Source organism: Phodopus roborovskii, unplaced genomic scaffold (genome assembly GCF_943737965.1).
Source record: "Phodopus roborovskii unplaced genomic scaffold, PHOROB, whole genome shotgun sequence".
NCBI lineage: Eukaryota > Metazoa > Chordata > Mammalia > Rodentia > Cricetidae > Phodopus > Phodopus roborovskii.
The window spans coordinates 17434280-17452063 of NW_026126434.1; the positions used below are offsets into that span (position 1 = coordinate 17434280).

Genomic DNA, 17784 nt, shown 5'->3' on the forward strand with positions numbered 1-17784 from the left:
AGAGAGAACTATTGCAATTTAAACTGTGTATGTGTTCATACATATGAAGGTCAGTGGATAACTTGGGGTTGGCTCTCTCCTTCTACCATGTGGGTCCTAAGGACTGAACTCAGGTCATCAGGTTTGGTAGCAGGCACCTTTACCCACTGAGCAGTCTCACTGGCCCTGATTTAGACTATTTAGACTCACAGATTAGCTCTGTCAAGGAGAAGCTCAGAAGTTCTACCACATCAGCAGAAATAGGTTTAACTGCAAGAAAACTTGAAAACATTTCAAACTTATAAGATGGCCCCGGTAAAGTTTTTATCAACATAATTTTATGGAATACTTGTGTAATCAACTATCTGCAGTATTTTCAGGGTGCTATTTTTTTTTAACAGTTTTCACAGTTATGCTGAGCATTCTGCACTGGCATGGAGCTCTAGCAAGTAGGAGGATAAGCAGAGAAGGGATTCCTTGGAGGGAGGCTCTAACCTGTGCTTTTTCTTGACATTTCCTTCACCTGCACCATTATTCTGTGCTTGAGCATGGGACCTCACATTTGCAAAAACACAGTGGCAAAAGGATACTGTTACTTAGAGACATGGAAAATAGGTTGAGGATGAGGGGATATAAAGAAGGCAACACTCACACACCATATGGCAGCCACACTCCCCTGTCTGTTATAAAAGGACCTATAATGATCTGGCTCGTGTATTTACTAATAGACTATGTCTTCTTTTCTGCAGAAGTCCGCAGAAGGAAGACAGGATGCCAATGGCAGATGAGTACTATGAATACAAGCACATAAAAGCCAAACTGAGACTACTGGAGGTCCTCATCAGCAAGCAGGATGTGGCCAAAACTATTTGAGGTTTGGCTCTGATCATTTCCACCCAAGATAAAGTCAAGTTTATTTTCCTCTACTGTTCTTGATAAGTAGTTTTGATGTACTGAAAACTAAGCACTTTAGAGATAGTATTAGCTGTTTTTTTACAAAGGAAGAGTTATTGTAATTATACACGAGAAGGGATTTAAATGGGGAAATAGGTGATATTGGGTCTGGCAAACATTCATCTTTCTGCACACCAAACTGAAATCCACAGTCAGATGTAATTGTTTAAAAAAAAAATCTACTCTTATCAAACTTAAAATAACATATAGGCAGACTACCTGCTAAGGAAGGTTTACTAGTGCCCAAAGATCAACTTCATTGATGTATGGAAAAAGAGCAGGTTTAAATTAATTGGTGAGACAAGGAAGACTTCTGTTCTTAATCCAGGGAGAAAACAGCCGGTAAGAAGGTAATTTAAGTGAGACAATATCCACTACCTTGTCTTGTAAGTCTGTAGGTGTTCTAAACACTCTAAAATACACTCGACTGTGTCACTAATTTCTTATTTCTACATGAAAATAGTGCATTATTTTATCTGTTATTTGAAAATTTACATTTCTGGTTACCAAAGTTCATTTGGATGGCATGTACTTTGTGAATTATCTTTGTCTCTAACTGACAAATGTTTATATTAAAATAAAATATTAAAAATTTAAAATAGGTATTTTGGATAGGTGTGTCTGCAGTCTAATAACCTAACGTGACCATAGTATTATTGCTAATTTTCTTGATTATATAACTATTTTTCCATTGGGAATATGCATCTTTCTTAATGTTCCAAGGTCTGTACTTTATAAAGTGAAACAAATTTCTTGTGAGTTGAATTCTGCGCAGGGTGAAGATCTTGGAAATCACCAAGTTACCTTTTATTTGCTTTATTTAGTGTATCTTGCTTTTTTGCCATTCCTTTAAAGCACATTTCAGTTTTTGTAAGATGAAGTAACAGACATTTTCTCTTCATCTTTGTTCATATTTCTGTTTTCTGTAATTTTTAAGCATGGTGTTGAAGAAACTCAGATTTTCATATTGCTTGGACAGAAAAAAACTGATTCCAGAAGCAGACTAAATCAGAGGCATACTGTTTTCTCTGTATTCACCTGATTTTTTAAATCTTTTATGAATCAGAGTAATGGCCTTCATACATTTGTTTAATTGAAGTCATCTACTGGTAACAGGACAGATACACAACTATTTAAGGTTTACAAATTACATCTTTGATAAGGGAAATGGTTTCGTGAGATGTACACAATTGCTATTAAAATGTAACTATATTCTATATGATTGTAAATATTTTATACAACATACAAATAAAATATTTTTCTATTATATTTATTATGTTGAAGCACAGTAACTGTTTCCTGTTAGCTAATATAAATAACATAAATAACACTGTCAAACAACAAGGTGGAAGTGCTGACAATTCTAGGCTTTAGGATTTAACTCATGCTGCAATTATACCCTTTCATGCGGTTTGGAGTTATCCCAATATTTATTCAGTAGATTAAAATGGATGCACATTTAAACACCATTTATAAGCCATTATTTTGTACTTTGCTAAAGCGGTCTATATAACTGTCTTGTTATGTTTGGCATAAAGGAAACATTAAAGCATTGCAGCATCTAGGCAAACAAAGTGTCAGGACAACTTGGGGACATCATTGGTGGTAGACAGGGTAGGCAAGAGGAGACACGGAAAAGCTCTGAATGATATATAGTCTGCTTTTGGTGACAGTGGCATATGCATGCTTCAGTGGGAACATCTGATGATGAAAATGAACAACAGAGGCCAATCTCCTATGGGAAAGACAGGGTAGGGGAGTGGACGAGAGTGGCGTTAACGTCCGACACTGATGTTACAGGTTTTGCAGCTGGGGTCTTTCTTTGCGTTTGCAGTAGACAAACTCATAAGCTGATGACCAGTGATTTCTGCCACGGTGCCCAGAGAAAGAGCCACAGGGTCAGTGTAAATGACTTCTAAAATGACATCCTGGGCGTGGTGGTACACCAGCACCCCATCTTCTTCTGTACAGGTCAAAAACTTATTATCCTTGGAATTTAGTTGAGGAAGGCGCTGCTTACAAAATTCATCTCCTGGTGATCCCACAGGGGCAATGACAAGAATCACATAATGATAAGCAGTGTACATACAGTAGAAGTCCCCAAAGTATAAGTTAGTATTGGGGTTGAAAAGTTTTTCTGCTGCAATCTCAAACCTGTATCTTCCATATGGTGAATCCTGGGGTGGCTTCCCTGTATTGAACTCAGTGCTGCAGCTGAAGAAGATGCCTTCTAATTTTCCACTGATGGGTGAGCCATGGCTGCCACTGTTATCCTTGACAGAAGGCTGCATAGCATTCCCATGGTGTTCTCTACAAGAGAAAGGAAATGACTACTGCTCAGTACAAGAGTGGGTAAATTTACTCATTTACAGATTAGAATAACATACAAATCACTACCCACAGTTAAAGGCTTGGATGGCCAGGCTATCACCAGACCAAGGGTAATACATCTTTTAACACTACGTATCATGGCCTTGGAAGTCTTTAACAATAAATTTCCTGGACTGAAAAACTAAATTGCATTAGAAATTGTACAGGTGAAACTAGCTCCATTTGTACTTAATGGGTTTCCTAAGTGACTTTCCTAAAAAGAAAACTGAGGTAGTGGATTTCTGAAACACTGCTAAGTAGAACTTGGTTTAAAAGTGTGCTGACTACCAAGGAAAGTCCATCCTCTCTGGTGACTCCAGGACTGAGCTGCTGCTGCACGGACCTAGGCATCACTCACTCACATTCCTACTCAGAGATCTCAGGAAGATCTCTTTGGCATTGTGTGGTTAGAAGATAGCAGCTGGTGTGACAACTCTTGGAGTCTCCTGTCCTTCTGAGGCACCTTGGGACTGTCCTCTCAACAAGTTCCAGTGCCATCAGTGCTAGCCTGTGGAATCCAGGGACACTGGCTATGGAGTCAGTCACACAACTGCCTCATGAACCACAGCAGTGTATGCCACTGATACCAGGAACACATCATTGTAAGACTACATTTCACTGCTGTGACCCAAATTCAATATGCCATCTGAATGGTATGCCATTGAATGAAAAATGTCCTTACAGTAGGTACTTCATAGACTGGTAACATTCCTCCAGATGCACAGACCAAGAAAAATGAAACAGAACAACTCCAAAGGAAAAACAATCCATAATATATGAAATGCTTGATAAACAATTCAAAATGAGAATCCAGATAAAAATATAAGGCAACAAAGAAAACAACTTCAGGGCATAACAGAAAGATTTTCCAAGGCTATAAAGAATCAAACTAGAACACATCAGAAACACTGGTGCAAAATACTTAATGAAATAAATAAAATGGCACGTCAAGACACATGAGAATAAAGTTTCTGAACGTAGCAGGTCTTTCAGCCAACAAAACAATAGAACAAAGAAAGCCTAAGCAAATATTCATGACATAGCAGTTTCAGAAGTGAAAAAATGGGATTAATTTGTTTTGAAGAGGTAGATTGATTTTGGGGACAAGGTTTCACTTTGAAGCCCCAGGTGGCCTCAATCTTAGAATTTCCCAATTTTGCTGCATCCCAAGTGCTGGCACGACACCACACCTGGCTGAAGATAGAATTTCTACTGCATTAGTTATTACACAGTATATATCAACTGTCAAAACAGTGTTCACTATAGACTTGCTGGTCACAGAAGACCCACAGGTCAAGTGATGGTACATTCATACTACAGAAGATAGGCAATTAAAAAAAAAAAACCTGTTAGGGTATTATTTTAAATGTAAAAATTTAAAACTCTTTTTTATTAAGGGGAAAAGAGAATCTAACCCTTTTAGATAGAATTGTATAGCAAAAGCCCTGGAAGGAATCCCAACATGTTTTCAAACTAATAGTGGAGAGAAGACACAAAAGACAGACTTACATGCTTTATCTCTATTTCTGCCTTGGGAGCCTATATAGTTGAATTTCTTGTTATTTAAAAAATAATTGAAAGTAAGAACTTGTGCTCCCCACCTGGACCAGGGGACATGTTTTGAGCATTACGTTTTTGGCCATTTTAATCCAGACACAGACTGCTTCTCAGATTACCTCTTGCAGCTTGTTTGACAGTACCAGCTATCTCATTTGGCCCCACAGCCACTTTCCACCTTTCTTGCCTTCTATTGTGGTGTGAGACTATCATCCATTTCCTTGACACTTCTGTTTGAAGTCCTAGCAGTGTGCGGCACCAGCAGATCTAGGGCAGAGAGGAGGTGAGCCTTGAGTGTCTTCCTGGTGTTCTCATGTGTCAGGGACTCTGTGGCTGCAGCAAGGTTGGTTTCTGGCTGCTGCTGCTGCTGCAGCTGCTGCTGGGTAACTCTGGAGTCCCTTCTGTTCTCAGAAGAGAAATACTGCATGCATATTGATATTCGTTGGTTGCTTTAGCTCAACTCTGCTTACACTTTTGTGAATGGAAGTCTTATTGAGTTCTCTTCAGAATTCCCCAGTTCTTCTTTTTCTTTCTGGGTGCCTACCCGCATATTTAAGAATATGAAAGTCCATGGAAGTACTCTGGTAAGGAAAGTTTTTACCATCACTATGCTTCTCAGAGGTTGTGAGACAGGGAGGCATGCCGAGTACTTGCCACCATCCTTAGAACAGCAATAGGGGCCCAGAATTCACCACCTGACAAACTATCCAGTGGAGCTTATTAAAAATGTAGCTTCAAGGAGATACCAAGTCACAGGGAGGCCACGTGAGAACAGTGGCTGTCCAGGAGCAAAGACTATATTTTCTCCAACTTGCTTTCCTATCACCTAAAGTTATTTTTTCATTCAGTTTTCAGGAGTTTCTGAAGTGCCTTGGCATACATTTCTTCAGAACTTATACCATTTTGGAATTTGTCAGCTAAAAGTCAGAGGCATATGCTAGTTGCTAAATCTGGAACTATTCCAGCTCTGTAAGTCTCAGCTCCACCCTTCTGTCTTTTCTGGATCTCTGACAACCTGCACTTTAGATTCTGTGGTCTTACATATTCATGGTATTCTGACAATTTTTATTTTCATGTGTTCCTCAATTTGGAGAGTTTTTATTTGCTCTTCAAGTTTATTAGTATTTTCCTTCTTGTCCTGCTCTAGTCCATTCATTGCTATTTTATATTTCTACTGTTATTTTGCCTCACATTGTGATTGTGTTTAATCAACTCTAAAAGCCTTTGTTCTTTATGTCTTATGTTTTGTGCATTTTATTTTTTTGTTTCCAGGATGTTTTCAATTGCTTATCAAAACAGTTTTTCTATGTGTGTTTTCTTATGGTGTCTAATAAGTTCCTAATTAGATTTGTTATCTTAGTGTTATTCAGACTCCATATGTACTGATTCCTGACATGATGAGTGAATTTAATTGTCTGCAAATCTGGGCTACTGTGAGACTCTGTCTGGGTCTGATTTTAATCTAGTATTTCAGTAGGCCCCTCTGCCTATAGACCAGTGAGGGTTTTTTTGGTTTTTTTGTTTGTTTGTTTGTTTGTTTTAGTTATTATTAGATAAGGATGGATATCTGAATTCTTCTTTAGGGATCCAGTAACATTAAGATGGGAATTCTAGTTCCCACTGGACTCAGCCAACACAATCTAGCTGGGACAGATTATTATTGCTCTCTAGTTGTCTTCAGTAACATAGAACTGTAAGCCCTACTCCGTATAGTCAGCGGTAGGAAGTCCAGACTCCTGACTCAGTAATTCAGCATTCTTGGTACTACTCTAGTAGGAGATCAGGTAGAGCCTAGTTGCTAAGGTGAGAAGGTAGCACTGGCCTTTGCTGGTAGCATGTGACTGTGATTCTCACATATCCACCTTGGTTTTGGCTGAAACCAGATATTTACTGTCCAGGGTTTCTTAAATGTGCAGCAATTTATTCCTGGTTCTTTAGGTGAAGTGACCTTCTGTACTTGTGATCTGTGCCACTGTCATTTCTAGGTTGCCTGCTTCTCCAGCACACAGTCCAGCACAACAGGGAACTTACCTTGTATTTCCGTCAGGGTTTTTGTTAATTTCCACTTTATACCTTTCATTTTATAGTCTTGTATTTTATATAAGAATTCCAGGGTTTTAAATTATACTTGGGAGGAGGAATAGGAAGGCCTTTATATATAATTTCATTTTGCCTCTTTGAAATTTCTAACCCTTGTTTCATCCTCGTACATAAACCCCAGGTACTTATGTGTCCCACATAAACCTATGAGTACAGTTCTATGGAATAATACAAGTAGGAAGCATAAGCAGAACTTGAAGCTTTGAAATGTGTCCTACTCTCAGTGACAGAACACCAACTATGAGGACAAATGGTTTGGCAGCAAAAGTAAAGGAATTCCTACACTGGTCTACCAGTTGCAAGGGAGTCTTGAAAATGCAATCAGATAGGGAAACACCCAGGTTAACTGGTGAACAAGGGCAAGGATGCAAGAGATTTTCATTCAAGGTAAGGGCATGTTCATTTTAATTTTTAGAAGAAGAGACCAAAAATTAGTTCAGCCCTCATGGATTGGGTCAGAACTTTTCCAAAACTTTTTCAGTTATAATGATTTGTAAAGATTATTAGGTAATTATAAGATCCTTCACAGCCAATCAAGCATTCTAAAGATAACATTTTTAAAGGGATTCTAATCAAGGAAATGTATCTTGATGACAGTTTACTAATTAAAATGCAATCAATATCCATGGAAGTAAATGGCCTTCCTTAAAATGCACTGCATAGGAGACTGAAGTGTTTTTATTGTCATTTGTGGTCTTGGGGTTTGAACCTCGACCACTGCATGCCAGGCAAGCACTCTGGAGAGCTCTATCTCCAGCTGAGAAAGGGGCTTCTTTTATTTGTTTTTTTAAATAAAGCTTTAAAAAAACGTTGATGTCTACCCATGCCTTAGTAACGGTACTTGTATGTAATGGTTCAAGATGTAATTTTACTGCTTTAATTTTTGGAATTTGAAAAAGTAAATCTTGTTGTTGGTACAGACATCTTCCATGCTGGTGGGCTGGAATTCAATCACTGTCTACAATGAGTTTACCCATTTCCAGGTGCTCTGCCTTTAGCTTTTTGTACTATTGGAAACGTTTCTGAGAATAAATTAAGCAAATGTTACAGTTATGGAAAAGCACTTCCCATGTAAGACTCAAAACATCCTAGAGAAATACTGACCTCCAGTGGCCACACTTGGCAGTCATTGGCAGGGTCCCAGGAGCCTGAACCTACTACACCAAAGATCTAACACTGTATTCTTTCTGTTGATGTGTTTCTTATTGGAGGCAGCGGCAATAGTGGATATTTTTCGGTTTTCAAATTTTATGCTTAAAAATACAAAAACTTTTCTTGTTGAATATACTAGTCATTCTGAATTAACAGCTGATAAGAACAATAATTTGTCATCCAGTTTAAAGTAGATGAATGGCATCCACCAGAAATTATATAGACTTTAGGCCAGTTAAAATACAACAGATAAAAATTTGAATTTATAAGACATTCAAACAAAAAGCAGATGTGCTTGCCTATCATCAAAATACATACAAATACATGGCACAGCAAAGCACGTGGCTTTTGTTCAGCTATAAAACATCCCCCCCCCCCCCAGACTCATAGGGTTGAACGTCTGGTGTCCAGCTAGTGGCGCTGTTTGAGAAGTGGTAGGACCTTTGCTAAGTGGCACCTTGCTGGTAGAGAGTCACTGGGTAGGCCCTGAGGGTAAAGCCTAGCACTTCGGGCCACAGTCTCGTGTTCTGTCTGGTGTTCTGAGCAGCACTGAGCTGCCTGCCACTGTGTCTTGCTGGACATAGCAGGGCACAAACATTCCTCACAGGTGCTTCTCCTCAGGTACATGACCTCAGGGGTGAAAAAAGTGTAATATAAACTTCTTCTAGAACATATATGCCAAACACATTTCTTTCTCTATGACTCCTTTTGATTTGCCACAGCTTGAAGCTCATTTGGAAACATGACTTTGATTTCAGTAAGAGTAATTAGGGAACTATGCAAAAATTAAAGAAAAACGCCAAAACTGACTTTTATATATAGTCCTTTCAAGTCAAAAATCCTTTATAAGTCTAAAGTGGTTAACGTTCTTATTTATTTTGTTTTGATACAGATCACGCAGAACTCAGGGTGATCTTCCTGTCTCATCTTCTCAAATGTTAGTACTACATGGCTTAGCCACCACACCCAGCCTAAGGTTTTACAAGAGAACAAAACAAAGCAGATAATCTGGTTTGTGTGTACAAGTTCAGAACCATGGTGACATGTCATTTCCTTTGTCTCTCTGGACTAGAGAGATGGCTCAGCAGATTAGAACACTGGCTGCAATTCCAGAGAACTCAGTTTCATTCCTGGTTCACATGGTAACTCACAGTCACCCATAACTCCAGTTCCAGGTGACCTAACACCCTCTCTGGTCTCTGCAAAGAATGTGGTATACAGACATACATGCAGCCAAGATATCCAAACACACCAATGATAGTGATTCTTACCTAACAAAGTCAAAATACTCTTTGTGTTGGTTCCGATAGAAAACTGAAAACTTGAGCATACGTCCTGCGATCACATCAGCCTTCTCCAGCAGCTGTGTTAGATGAACTTTTGAGTAATCTGAAAAATTTTAAAGTCTGTTAAGGACTACAATACCAAAAGTGTCAGCTACATGCTTTATAAATCAAGGATTATTAAAATACATATTTAGGGAATTCAACTTGTAATAGGAAGATATAAAGAAAAGATTTGTTGTCTTTGGTTTATTTTTATTTCTACATAAATATTTTTATTATGGTTCATGGTTATTTCTTAGAATGTTCTTGTTCTTCTTAATCTTTCAAATTAAAGAGCCTGAAGCAACCAATACCTTGCACAGTGCTAGGTCTACACAAAGAAAATTTATTCAAAACAACTTTCGCAAAATTCAGACTCAAGGGTATAGATAAAATTTAGATGAAATGGTCCTGGGTCACACAATAAACCTGAACAAGTTCTCTTTATCTTTTAACTATGACAAAAAAAAAAGGGGGGGGGGGTAAAGTAATTTATAGAGAAATACTGTAGAACAGTTAAAAGCTGGCATTTGTCATTTACCTCACAACTCCCCACAAATGTTATGAGATGTAGGGAAAATGAGAAAGCAATAGAGATTGCTCTATGAAAACATGCTTTTACTTCCTTTTATTACCAGAAGTTAAAAAAAAAATCATTTACATGACAGTTTATGCATCAGAACGTGTATGTGTGCGTGTGGGCGTGCATGTATCTGTGTATTGGAACCACCAAAGATATTTTTTTAAGCTGAAGAAGTCATAGTATTTCAGACCTTTCTTTTCTAAGAAAAGATAAATTGTATAGCTCCCTTGAGTGGGAAGTTACCAGGATAATGTTTGGTGTAGTTACCCAGAAAATGTATTCCAGGTGGATTCTACTTACTGGCAATGTTTGAGACCAGAATTGCTTCAGATTTTCAGTTTGGGGAAGATAGAATAGTTGCATATATTTTAATGGTTTTATGATTTCAAAACTCAAAACTGATTCAAAGTTTAAAATATTCTGGGCACTTTTATCAGTGTTCAAAGTTTCCGGTTTCAAGGGCTGGAGAGATGATATGGCTCTTTCAGAGAACCTGGTTCAATTCCCAGCACCCACATGTGAGCAGCATGGTGCTCTCAACCGGTTATAGGGGACCTGATGCCCCTTTCTGCCTACCCCCCCCCCCATACACAAACCGAAGCACAGGTATTTGTGCAGGCATTCATATATACATATTTTAAAAGGTTCAGATTTCAGAGCATTTTAGTTTAGATTTTTCAGGTTATGGATTCGATTCTCAACCAACAGCACAGTATCAAAAGACAATGTGTCTGTATGTCTGATTTAAATTAAACCTCCCTGGTGCTACAAAAATAAAGGATTCAGGAAAAGGGCTCAATGTGAAGTGGGTTCCAGAGAGGGCTAGTAATATTCCAACACAGCATAACAGGAAAGTTATTTCCAGAGGAAAGTCCTTTGCTTGCTGTTAATACAATATAGGCACATTTTGCTGTTTCACTGTTGATTACTGAACTATAATAATTGTTAATTTATCCTTACATTTTAACATCTCTGATACTGTCTAACAATAAATGTAATAAGAAAACACTGGCATTTTTATGTTACATCAAAATGGTGGATCTTATAATCCATGATATAGCAAAATATAAGAAAATATGGTACTTGAAAGAAACTTTTTATCTTGTTCTCAAATACTGAAATCTTTAGCAGTCAAGATTGTTAACATTCTTAGCAGCTTCATCATAGAATAAATGAAGAGGCGTGAAGATCAAACCACAATCAGAATGAATTTGAGCCACTTTACATGCCCTTGGAGTTTTACAGATACCAGGCTAAGTAGTAGCTAATCATGAACTGCATCTAAAAGAATGCAAGTGCGTGCCATGTAAGAAGGGGTTGGGTCTTATCTGAATATTGCCAAGCAACCTGGAAACAGATGGGCAGATTGTTTTCTAAAATTTTTCTACAAGCTCTTTTATGTTAAACCGTCTAATTTTTTTTTTCTGTATCTGAGTTCATGTATATACACAGTGTGGGAGTCAGAGATCACTTCAGGTGTCAAGTGCCATCCACCTCATTTTTTTGAGACCGGGTCTTTCACTGACCTGATATTTTCCAAGAAGGTAGTCTGCTTGTCTACAAAGTTCCAGAGATCTGTCTGCCTTTACCTTCCAGAGCTGGGATTACAATCTACCACTCCTGGCTTTTTAAAATGGGTCTGGGATTCAAGTCAGGTCCACATGCATGCAAGGCAAGCAGTTTGCCATCTGAGCTATCACCTTAGCCTTCTCTGAATTTGTTTTTTAATAGGGAAAAGTCATCCAGGTAAAGAGGAAGCAGTAAATCCCATCCTAATCTAGGATCCTAAGGAGAGGATGACAAAAGTGCTCAAAGACAGTAAATGCACGATTTGTGACAGAGTGAACCCATGGACAGAAGGTCAGCACTAACATGAAAATGCTGGAACATTCAAATAGAATATGAGGGTACTATCAGAGGACAGGCTCTCCACATCAGGTTTCTCCAGACAAATGATTGCTTAGGAAGGTTTTTAAGTGAAGCAAAAATGCACAGACAGGATAGTAAGTAGTTTATGGATATATATATATATATATATATATATATATATATATATATATATATATATTTTAAGTTCTTCCCTTCCTGAGGTAAAAATAAACATTTCTGCTGGGCAGTTACCAATGTCTACATCTAACATAAGTGCTATTTCTGGTTTCTTCCCTTCAATAGCTATGAAAATTTTACAAGATGAGGCTCCAAGAATGTTGTTTATTCAGAAATTGCATCAGTTTTTATTGGCAGAGCTTTCACTTTGAAAAAACTATACATGCAGCAAAAAGTCAAGCTGATTCCATCACTCAAATTGTTTGTCTCAGAACTCAGCTCCCTCCAATCAATATGTGCGCCTATTAGGAAATGCTACCAACAGCACCACACTTCCAATGCAACAACTTTCGCCTTATAGGCACAAAAAGTATGATGATGATTAGCTTTTCAAGAACATTAATCAATATAAACCACAGCTCCCTTACCTGCTGTACAGAATTCTATAATTTCACTCCATTCAGATACAACATAATCACCATCAACTTGTTTTGAAGCAGTCTGTACTGCCACTGTATACTCAGTCCTTGGGCTCAAAAACCAGTGTCCACGGACAGTCATTGGCAAGGGAACAGCTTTTGCCACTAATTTTGTTGGAACATCCTAGGAAGGAAAAAAAGGAAGATGAGGCAATAAAGAATAAAGGGAAGGGAAAAGTAGGGAAGGATGTCAGAGGAAGATAGGAAGACTATTGAAGTAGAGAGGAAACTAAACTCCTGGCTAAGAGCAGGGCTTCCCTCTAACAACACCCAACAATGAACATATTTAAATATTTATTCTCTATATGCAGAAATAAAGGCCCAGGAAGAACAAGAGACCGGCTTAAATACTACAGTGCAAAAACAGAAAAGGACTTGTATTCTAGTTGTCATTATTTATACTGTTTCCCCCATGCTATCGTCTTCAAAACAGACTTTAAAAAATGACATAAAAGAACCAAGATTGTTTTAAAAAATACTAAGTTAAAAATATATTTGCTTGATTTTTACGACTTGAAATTTTACTAGAGAGGTTCATTACTGAACATTTTATCTGTAAAGGAGAGAATGTTTTTAAAGTAAATATTAAAACAGATGACTTTGTTTCACATACAGATCAGGTTAGCTTCATAGAAGTATTATGTCTTGTGTCTGTGAAAGTTATGTCTTTTCAAGCAGCAATTAATAAGCTAACGTGCTGGTTGAACATTCATTACATTTCCAAAGTTGTGGTATTCCAAGGGTGAAGTATTCATCGTTTAATGTTAATCATAGTGAAGATTCATCTAAAAGGCAAATGCCAGCAATGAGAACACCCATAATCAGAATTAGAATTTGATAATGACTGATGAATAGTATGTTCTTTCTGCAGTATGTAAAGCCCTTACTTATACTTAGTTCATGTATATGTAAGAGACATTTCCAGGAAAATATGATGCATTTGATTTTCTCAAGTTAAAACTGAGTAGCACTATCTTTTTTAAAGACCAGGTTTATGTCTGTTTTCATCATGAATAAAAGCAATGAAGCATATGAGAAACACTTGAGCCAGGTAATGGTTAGTCCTAACAGCCACATCTGGCAGAAGAGCTGTATCACAAAGGGTGAATGACAGCAAAAACAGCAGGTAAATGTTACATCTTACAACATGTAAAGGTCAGTAATTTTCAAGACTTCTTCCCCTCCCCCAAATTTGACTCGAGGCATTTTTTTTTTTAATGCCTAAATTCCCACAATTTTATAAACCCAGTTAGTTTGATTCAGGGAAGGATGTGTGCTTCAACAGAAAACTATTCAAAGCCTATGGCACATTCTTCTTCTGCTTCAATGGAAGGAATTTTCCAGCCTGGTAAACATTTTAGCCATTCTTGTCAACACAGAGTAGTTGAATTGTGAGTGGATGGTAGCCTTCCTGTCTCTTCCAAATTCCACTGCCCTCTCCAAGCCAGTTTTGACTTCATTTGCATAGATTTTAATATAACTGACTTATAAATGGATTGTATCTTGAACTATCCTTAAAGCACAGGATCAATTTCTTTTAATGAGTTAAAGTTTACTACTGATTGTTATCTTTGCCTATAGTCATGATTTACCCTTTCGCATGGCATTTCATTTTCTTCAAATTTTATTATGGAGATAATGTTTTAAATCACATATAATTTTGGTTTTTCTCAATATCAAATATCTAAATAATTGAAATTATTCGTTCTTTTAAAATGTCTTCATCCTTAAAATATTTTCAAGGTGCAATGAGTGTAAGTGTTCACTGGGGTTTACCTTGTGTTTAAATTTATTAGAGTTCTTGTTCTCTTTCTTGTTTAGGTCAATGAAATAGTGTGTAATACGGTCCTTTGACTTCGAGTCCATCTCCCATGAAATCTTGAATGAGTCACATGTGATGTTACTTATTTTGATGTTGTGTGGGACAGGGAGTTCTTCCATCTCTGCTATGCCACTGTCTTGGGATTTGTTACCTGCCAGAGAACAATGCACAGAGGATTAGTTTCTGATAGATTTTCCCAGTTTTCAAAGTCGTTAGTGGTATATGTTTTTCTGAATTCAACTATCTAAGTACTAAATCTGAGATTCCATTTTGTTCGTGAAGTAATTCACATGGTAATAAGAGGTATTTATAAGGTCATATTACCAGTTAAAAGGACAGCTCAACCCTATGATCACTACATTTCCATTTCCCAATTTCTGATTTACAGAAACACACTGAAGATCCATCTTGCCTGTGAAACATCAGTTTTGCCTGGTTAGGTTCTCTCAGAAAAGCCTCACAGAGCCGTTTTCCCCCCATGACTGGTCAATGCTTATCCTAAGTAACAGGTGTTTTAGCTCATATGGTCACAAAGAAATTCTGAAAATGAAGTGGTTCCATCAGTGGTCCCATCTAATGATAGAAAGGCTTGGGGGTACCAATGGAACGTGACAGAATTTTCCCCTCCTCTTTACTTTGGAAATACCATATAGAAAACAGTGTACAAAGGCAATGCTACTGTATTTTCAAATAATAATAAAGACTACTATTTTCTCGGCCAAAGGTTTTGTTGTAATTGTTTTTCTATGATACTTTGATGAGTTTAACTTTGAGTGCTGAAATAATAAACAAGGCTAAAGATTAAAGCTGACTGATATCATTAAAACTGTGAAATCATCTCTACATATTCACCTGGAGAAATACTAGCACTTTTCTAGCAATACAACACATGGCTGAAGGATAAAAAGAAAATATAGATGTATTTGCCACTAAAGCTTTTGTTATTTATCTTACTCACCTAAATGTGATGAATAATGAAAACATATCTCATAAAAAACTTTGTTGTTATTAAAATAAGAAAAATGTTACCTGAATTAAAATGTGGAGGTCTCTAATCTAGTTATATTTTTCCTTTGGGTATGATAAAGCTTTTATTATGTCAAGAATCTAAATTTTAAGGCTATTCATCATCACAGGCCCAATCCTAGACAAAATCACTACATTAACTACCTTTTAAAATGAGATTTTGAAATAAGTGACAGAAAAAAAGTTGGTTTCTTTTTGTTGTTGTTTTTTTTTTTCTTATAAAAACTGACAGAATACTACCACCATCCACCAATCACCCCGTCACTCTCAGCTCTGTCACGTGTGCATCTGTAATCCTGCCCTTCCTCAGTTAAGAGGTGACTTTAAGAGTAATTCTGGAGGCTAGAGTAATGACACAGTGGTTGAGAATGCACACTGCTCTTGCAGAGAGCCCAGCGCACAAATCTGTATTCCACAATCACCTGAACTCCGGTACCAGGGGATCTGCTTCCAGCCTCCATGGGTACCAGGCATGCATGCAAGCAGAACAATGATATACACAAAATAAAGAAGAATAATTCCAGCCATAATATTTTAAATGTTAGATGATTACAACAATTTTTTTTTGCTACCGTGTTGATCAGTAATGCTGAGTTCTGTGGCTATCCAAACATGAATACTACTTTTAAAAGTATTTCATAAGCAGTACCTAACGACAGCATTTATTGACATGCTGGGTAGAAACATTGGCAGATTATGCTAGAATATTTACATATAGCTTTCTCAGTGAGCTTAAAGTGTCTTATATATTTGTACATGAATCCCTCCAATCAAGCACAGATCATTTTTTAACTTATCATCCCATCCTTAAGTATATCCCATTCCCTCAGCACTAAGCAGCTACTACTCTGCTATGTGCCCTTACAAATGATCTGTTCTGCACATATCCTGTAAAAGGTACACAAGACATAAATAAAAAGTGGTCTATCCATACAATGGAACCCTGGTCAGCAGTAAAAATAGTGAATAATATAACATTGATGAATCTGGAAAGCATTGCTTGAGAGGAGGAGATCATGAAGGACTGTGTGTACCTTTTACAGGAAATGTAAAATGCTTCCACTTTGTACCTATCACAAATGCTGATGCTCTGAACATGCCTGTACAAGGTTTGGTGTGCACACACATCGAATTCTCTGTGTACATGTCTAGGAATGGGAAGTACTAGAAAATCAGGTGGTAACTCTAACTTGTTGAGGAACTAGAAGACTTTTTGCAAAGAATCCACACCACTTGACAGTTTCTCCAGGAGTGGGTGTGGACTCTACCAAAACTTTTTAGAACCTTCCATTTTTACTATAGTTACTTTTTGCCAAGTGGGTTATAGCATTAATTCCTTTGGAAGGGTGTAGCAACCAAAAACCATCTTAAACCATAAAGAAGCCCTAACAGACATTGGACCTGCTTGTACCTTGACTGTACACTTTATTCTCTAACATCGTGAGCAATACATTTCCATTATACAAATTACCCAGCTTCAGGAACTCAGAGCAGCAGATCACTTTCTTCTAGTAACAAGGTATTCTAGCTTATGTTCTATTTTTCTGTTGAAGTATGGAAATCTATCACTTCTCTAAGAGTTATGGTTTAGTTTAGTAGAGAATGATGGGCAGAGAGCAAAACCTAAATTGTAGTTGTGATCAGCTCTGTTAAAATGCTACTATTTCTAAGGCCTCTGAATAGGTGGAAGAGCCAGAAACCCATGCATATGTGTCCACTAGTAAATATATATTCATGTATTTATTAATGAAAGCATCAATGCTTATACTCACACTCCAATTCTAATCCAACAGTATACAGCAATACTCTTCATTATAACCTCTATCCTGATTTCAACAGGAAGAAAATTAGTTTTAATTTTAGTTATTCATCATATATTTATTTGTTCAACACAGAATATATATAAGGAGTTTCTGAACTGCATTTCACTTCACTGATGGAAACAGATACACTACTACTTCAATACTTATATGTGGTTTTATCTTTCATCAAAGCTAAATAGTCAAAGTATTACTTTGCAAAAATTACTTGGAATTTTAACTAAGCTAACTCAAAATAGTTTCTAGATGAAAAATATCATTAGTAACTCACATACATATTTATGGGTTGCTTACGTTTTCTGATGTTCCAAATAAGATAGAAGACTGGGTAGGTTTGTGTACATTGGCAGACTGAGAAGTGCTGGCCATGTACTTCAACTTTTCTGTATGCTTGAAAATTTAATAATACATTAAAAATAAGGTATAGTATAAAAATTTACATTTCCTTCAAAAGTGATTAAAACATAGTCTTTCATTGTTTTATGCTAAATACACAATGTAGTTCTAAGTGACAAACAAAAATCAATACTTTGGAGAACTCTTGCCTTTATGTTCCTGTTTAAACCTAGCC

The 17784-nt window shown here is 37.1% G+C and overlaps 2 protein-coding genes across 2 annotated transcripts in view; one reads left to right on the forward strand and one right to left on the reverse strand.

Annotated features, from left to right (window-relative positions):
- Fam13c (family with sequence similarity 13 member C) overlaps positions 1 to 2202 on the forward strand; it is a 98335-nt gene extending 96133 nt beyond the window's left edge. The window contains exon 14 of the mRNA XM_051186883.1: positions 729 to 2202. Within this exon, the coding sequence (XP_051042840.1) occupies positions 729 to 852 (124 nt within the window). The 3' untranslated portion in view covers positions 853 to 2202. The remainder of the gene's footprint in view (positions 1 to 728) is intronic.
- Phyhipl (phytanoyl-CoA 2-hydroxylase interacting protein like) overlaps positions 2002 to 17784 on the reverse strand; it is a 37111-nt gene continuing 21328 nt past the window's right edge. Inside the window, exons 2-5 of the mRNA XM_051186882.1 lie at positions 14322 to 14518; positions 12495 to 12669; positions 9384 to 9501; positions 2002 to 3243 (exon numbers count right to left, since the gene is read on the reverse strand). Of these exons, the coding sequence (XP_051042839.1) occupies positions 2709 to 3243; positions 9384 to 9501; positions 12495 to 12669; positions 14322 to 14518 (1025 nt within the window). The 3' untranslated portion in view covers positions 2002 to 2708. The remainder of the gene's footprint in view (positions 3244 to 9383; positions 9502 to 12494; positions 12670 to 14321; positions 14519 to 17784) is intronic.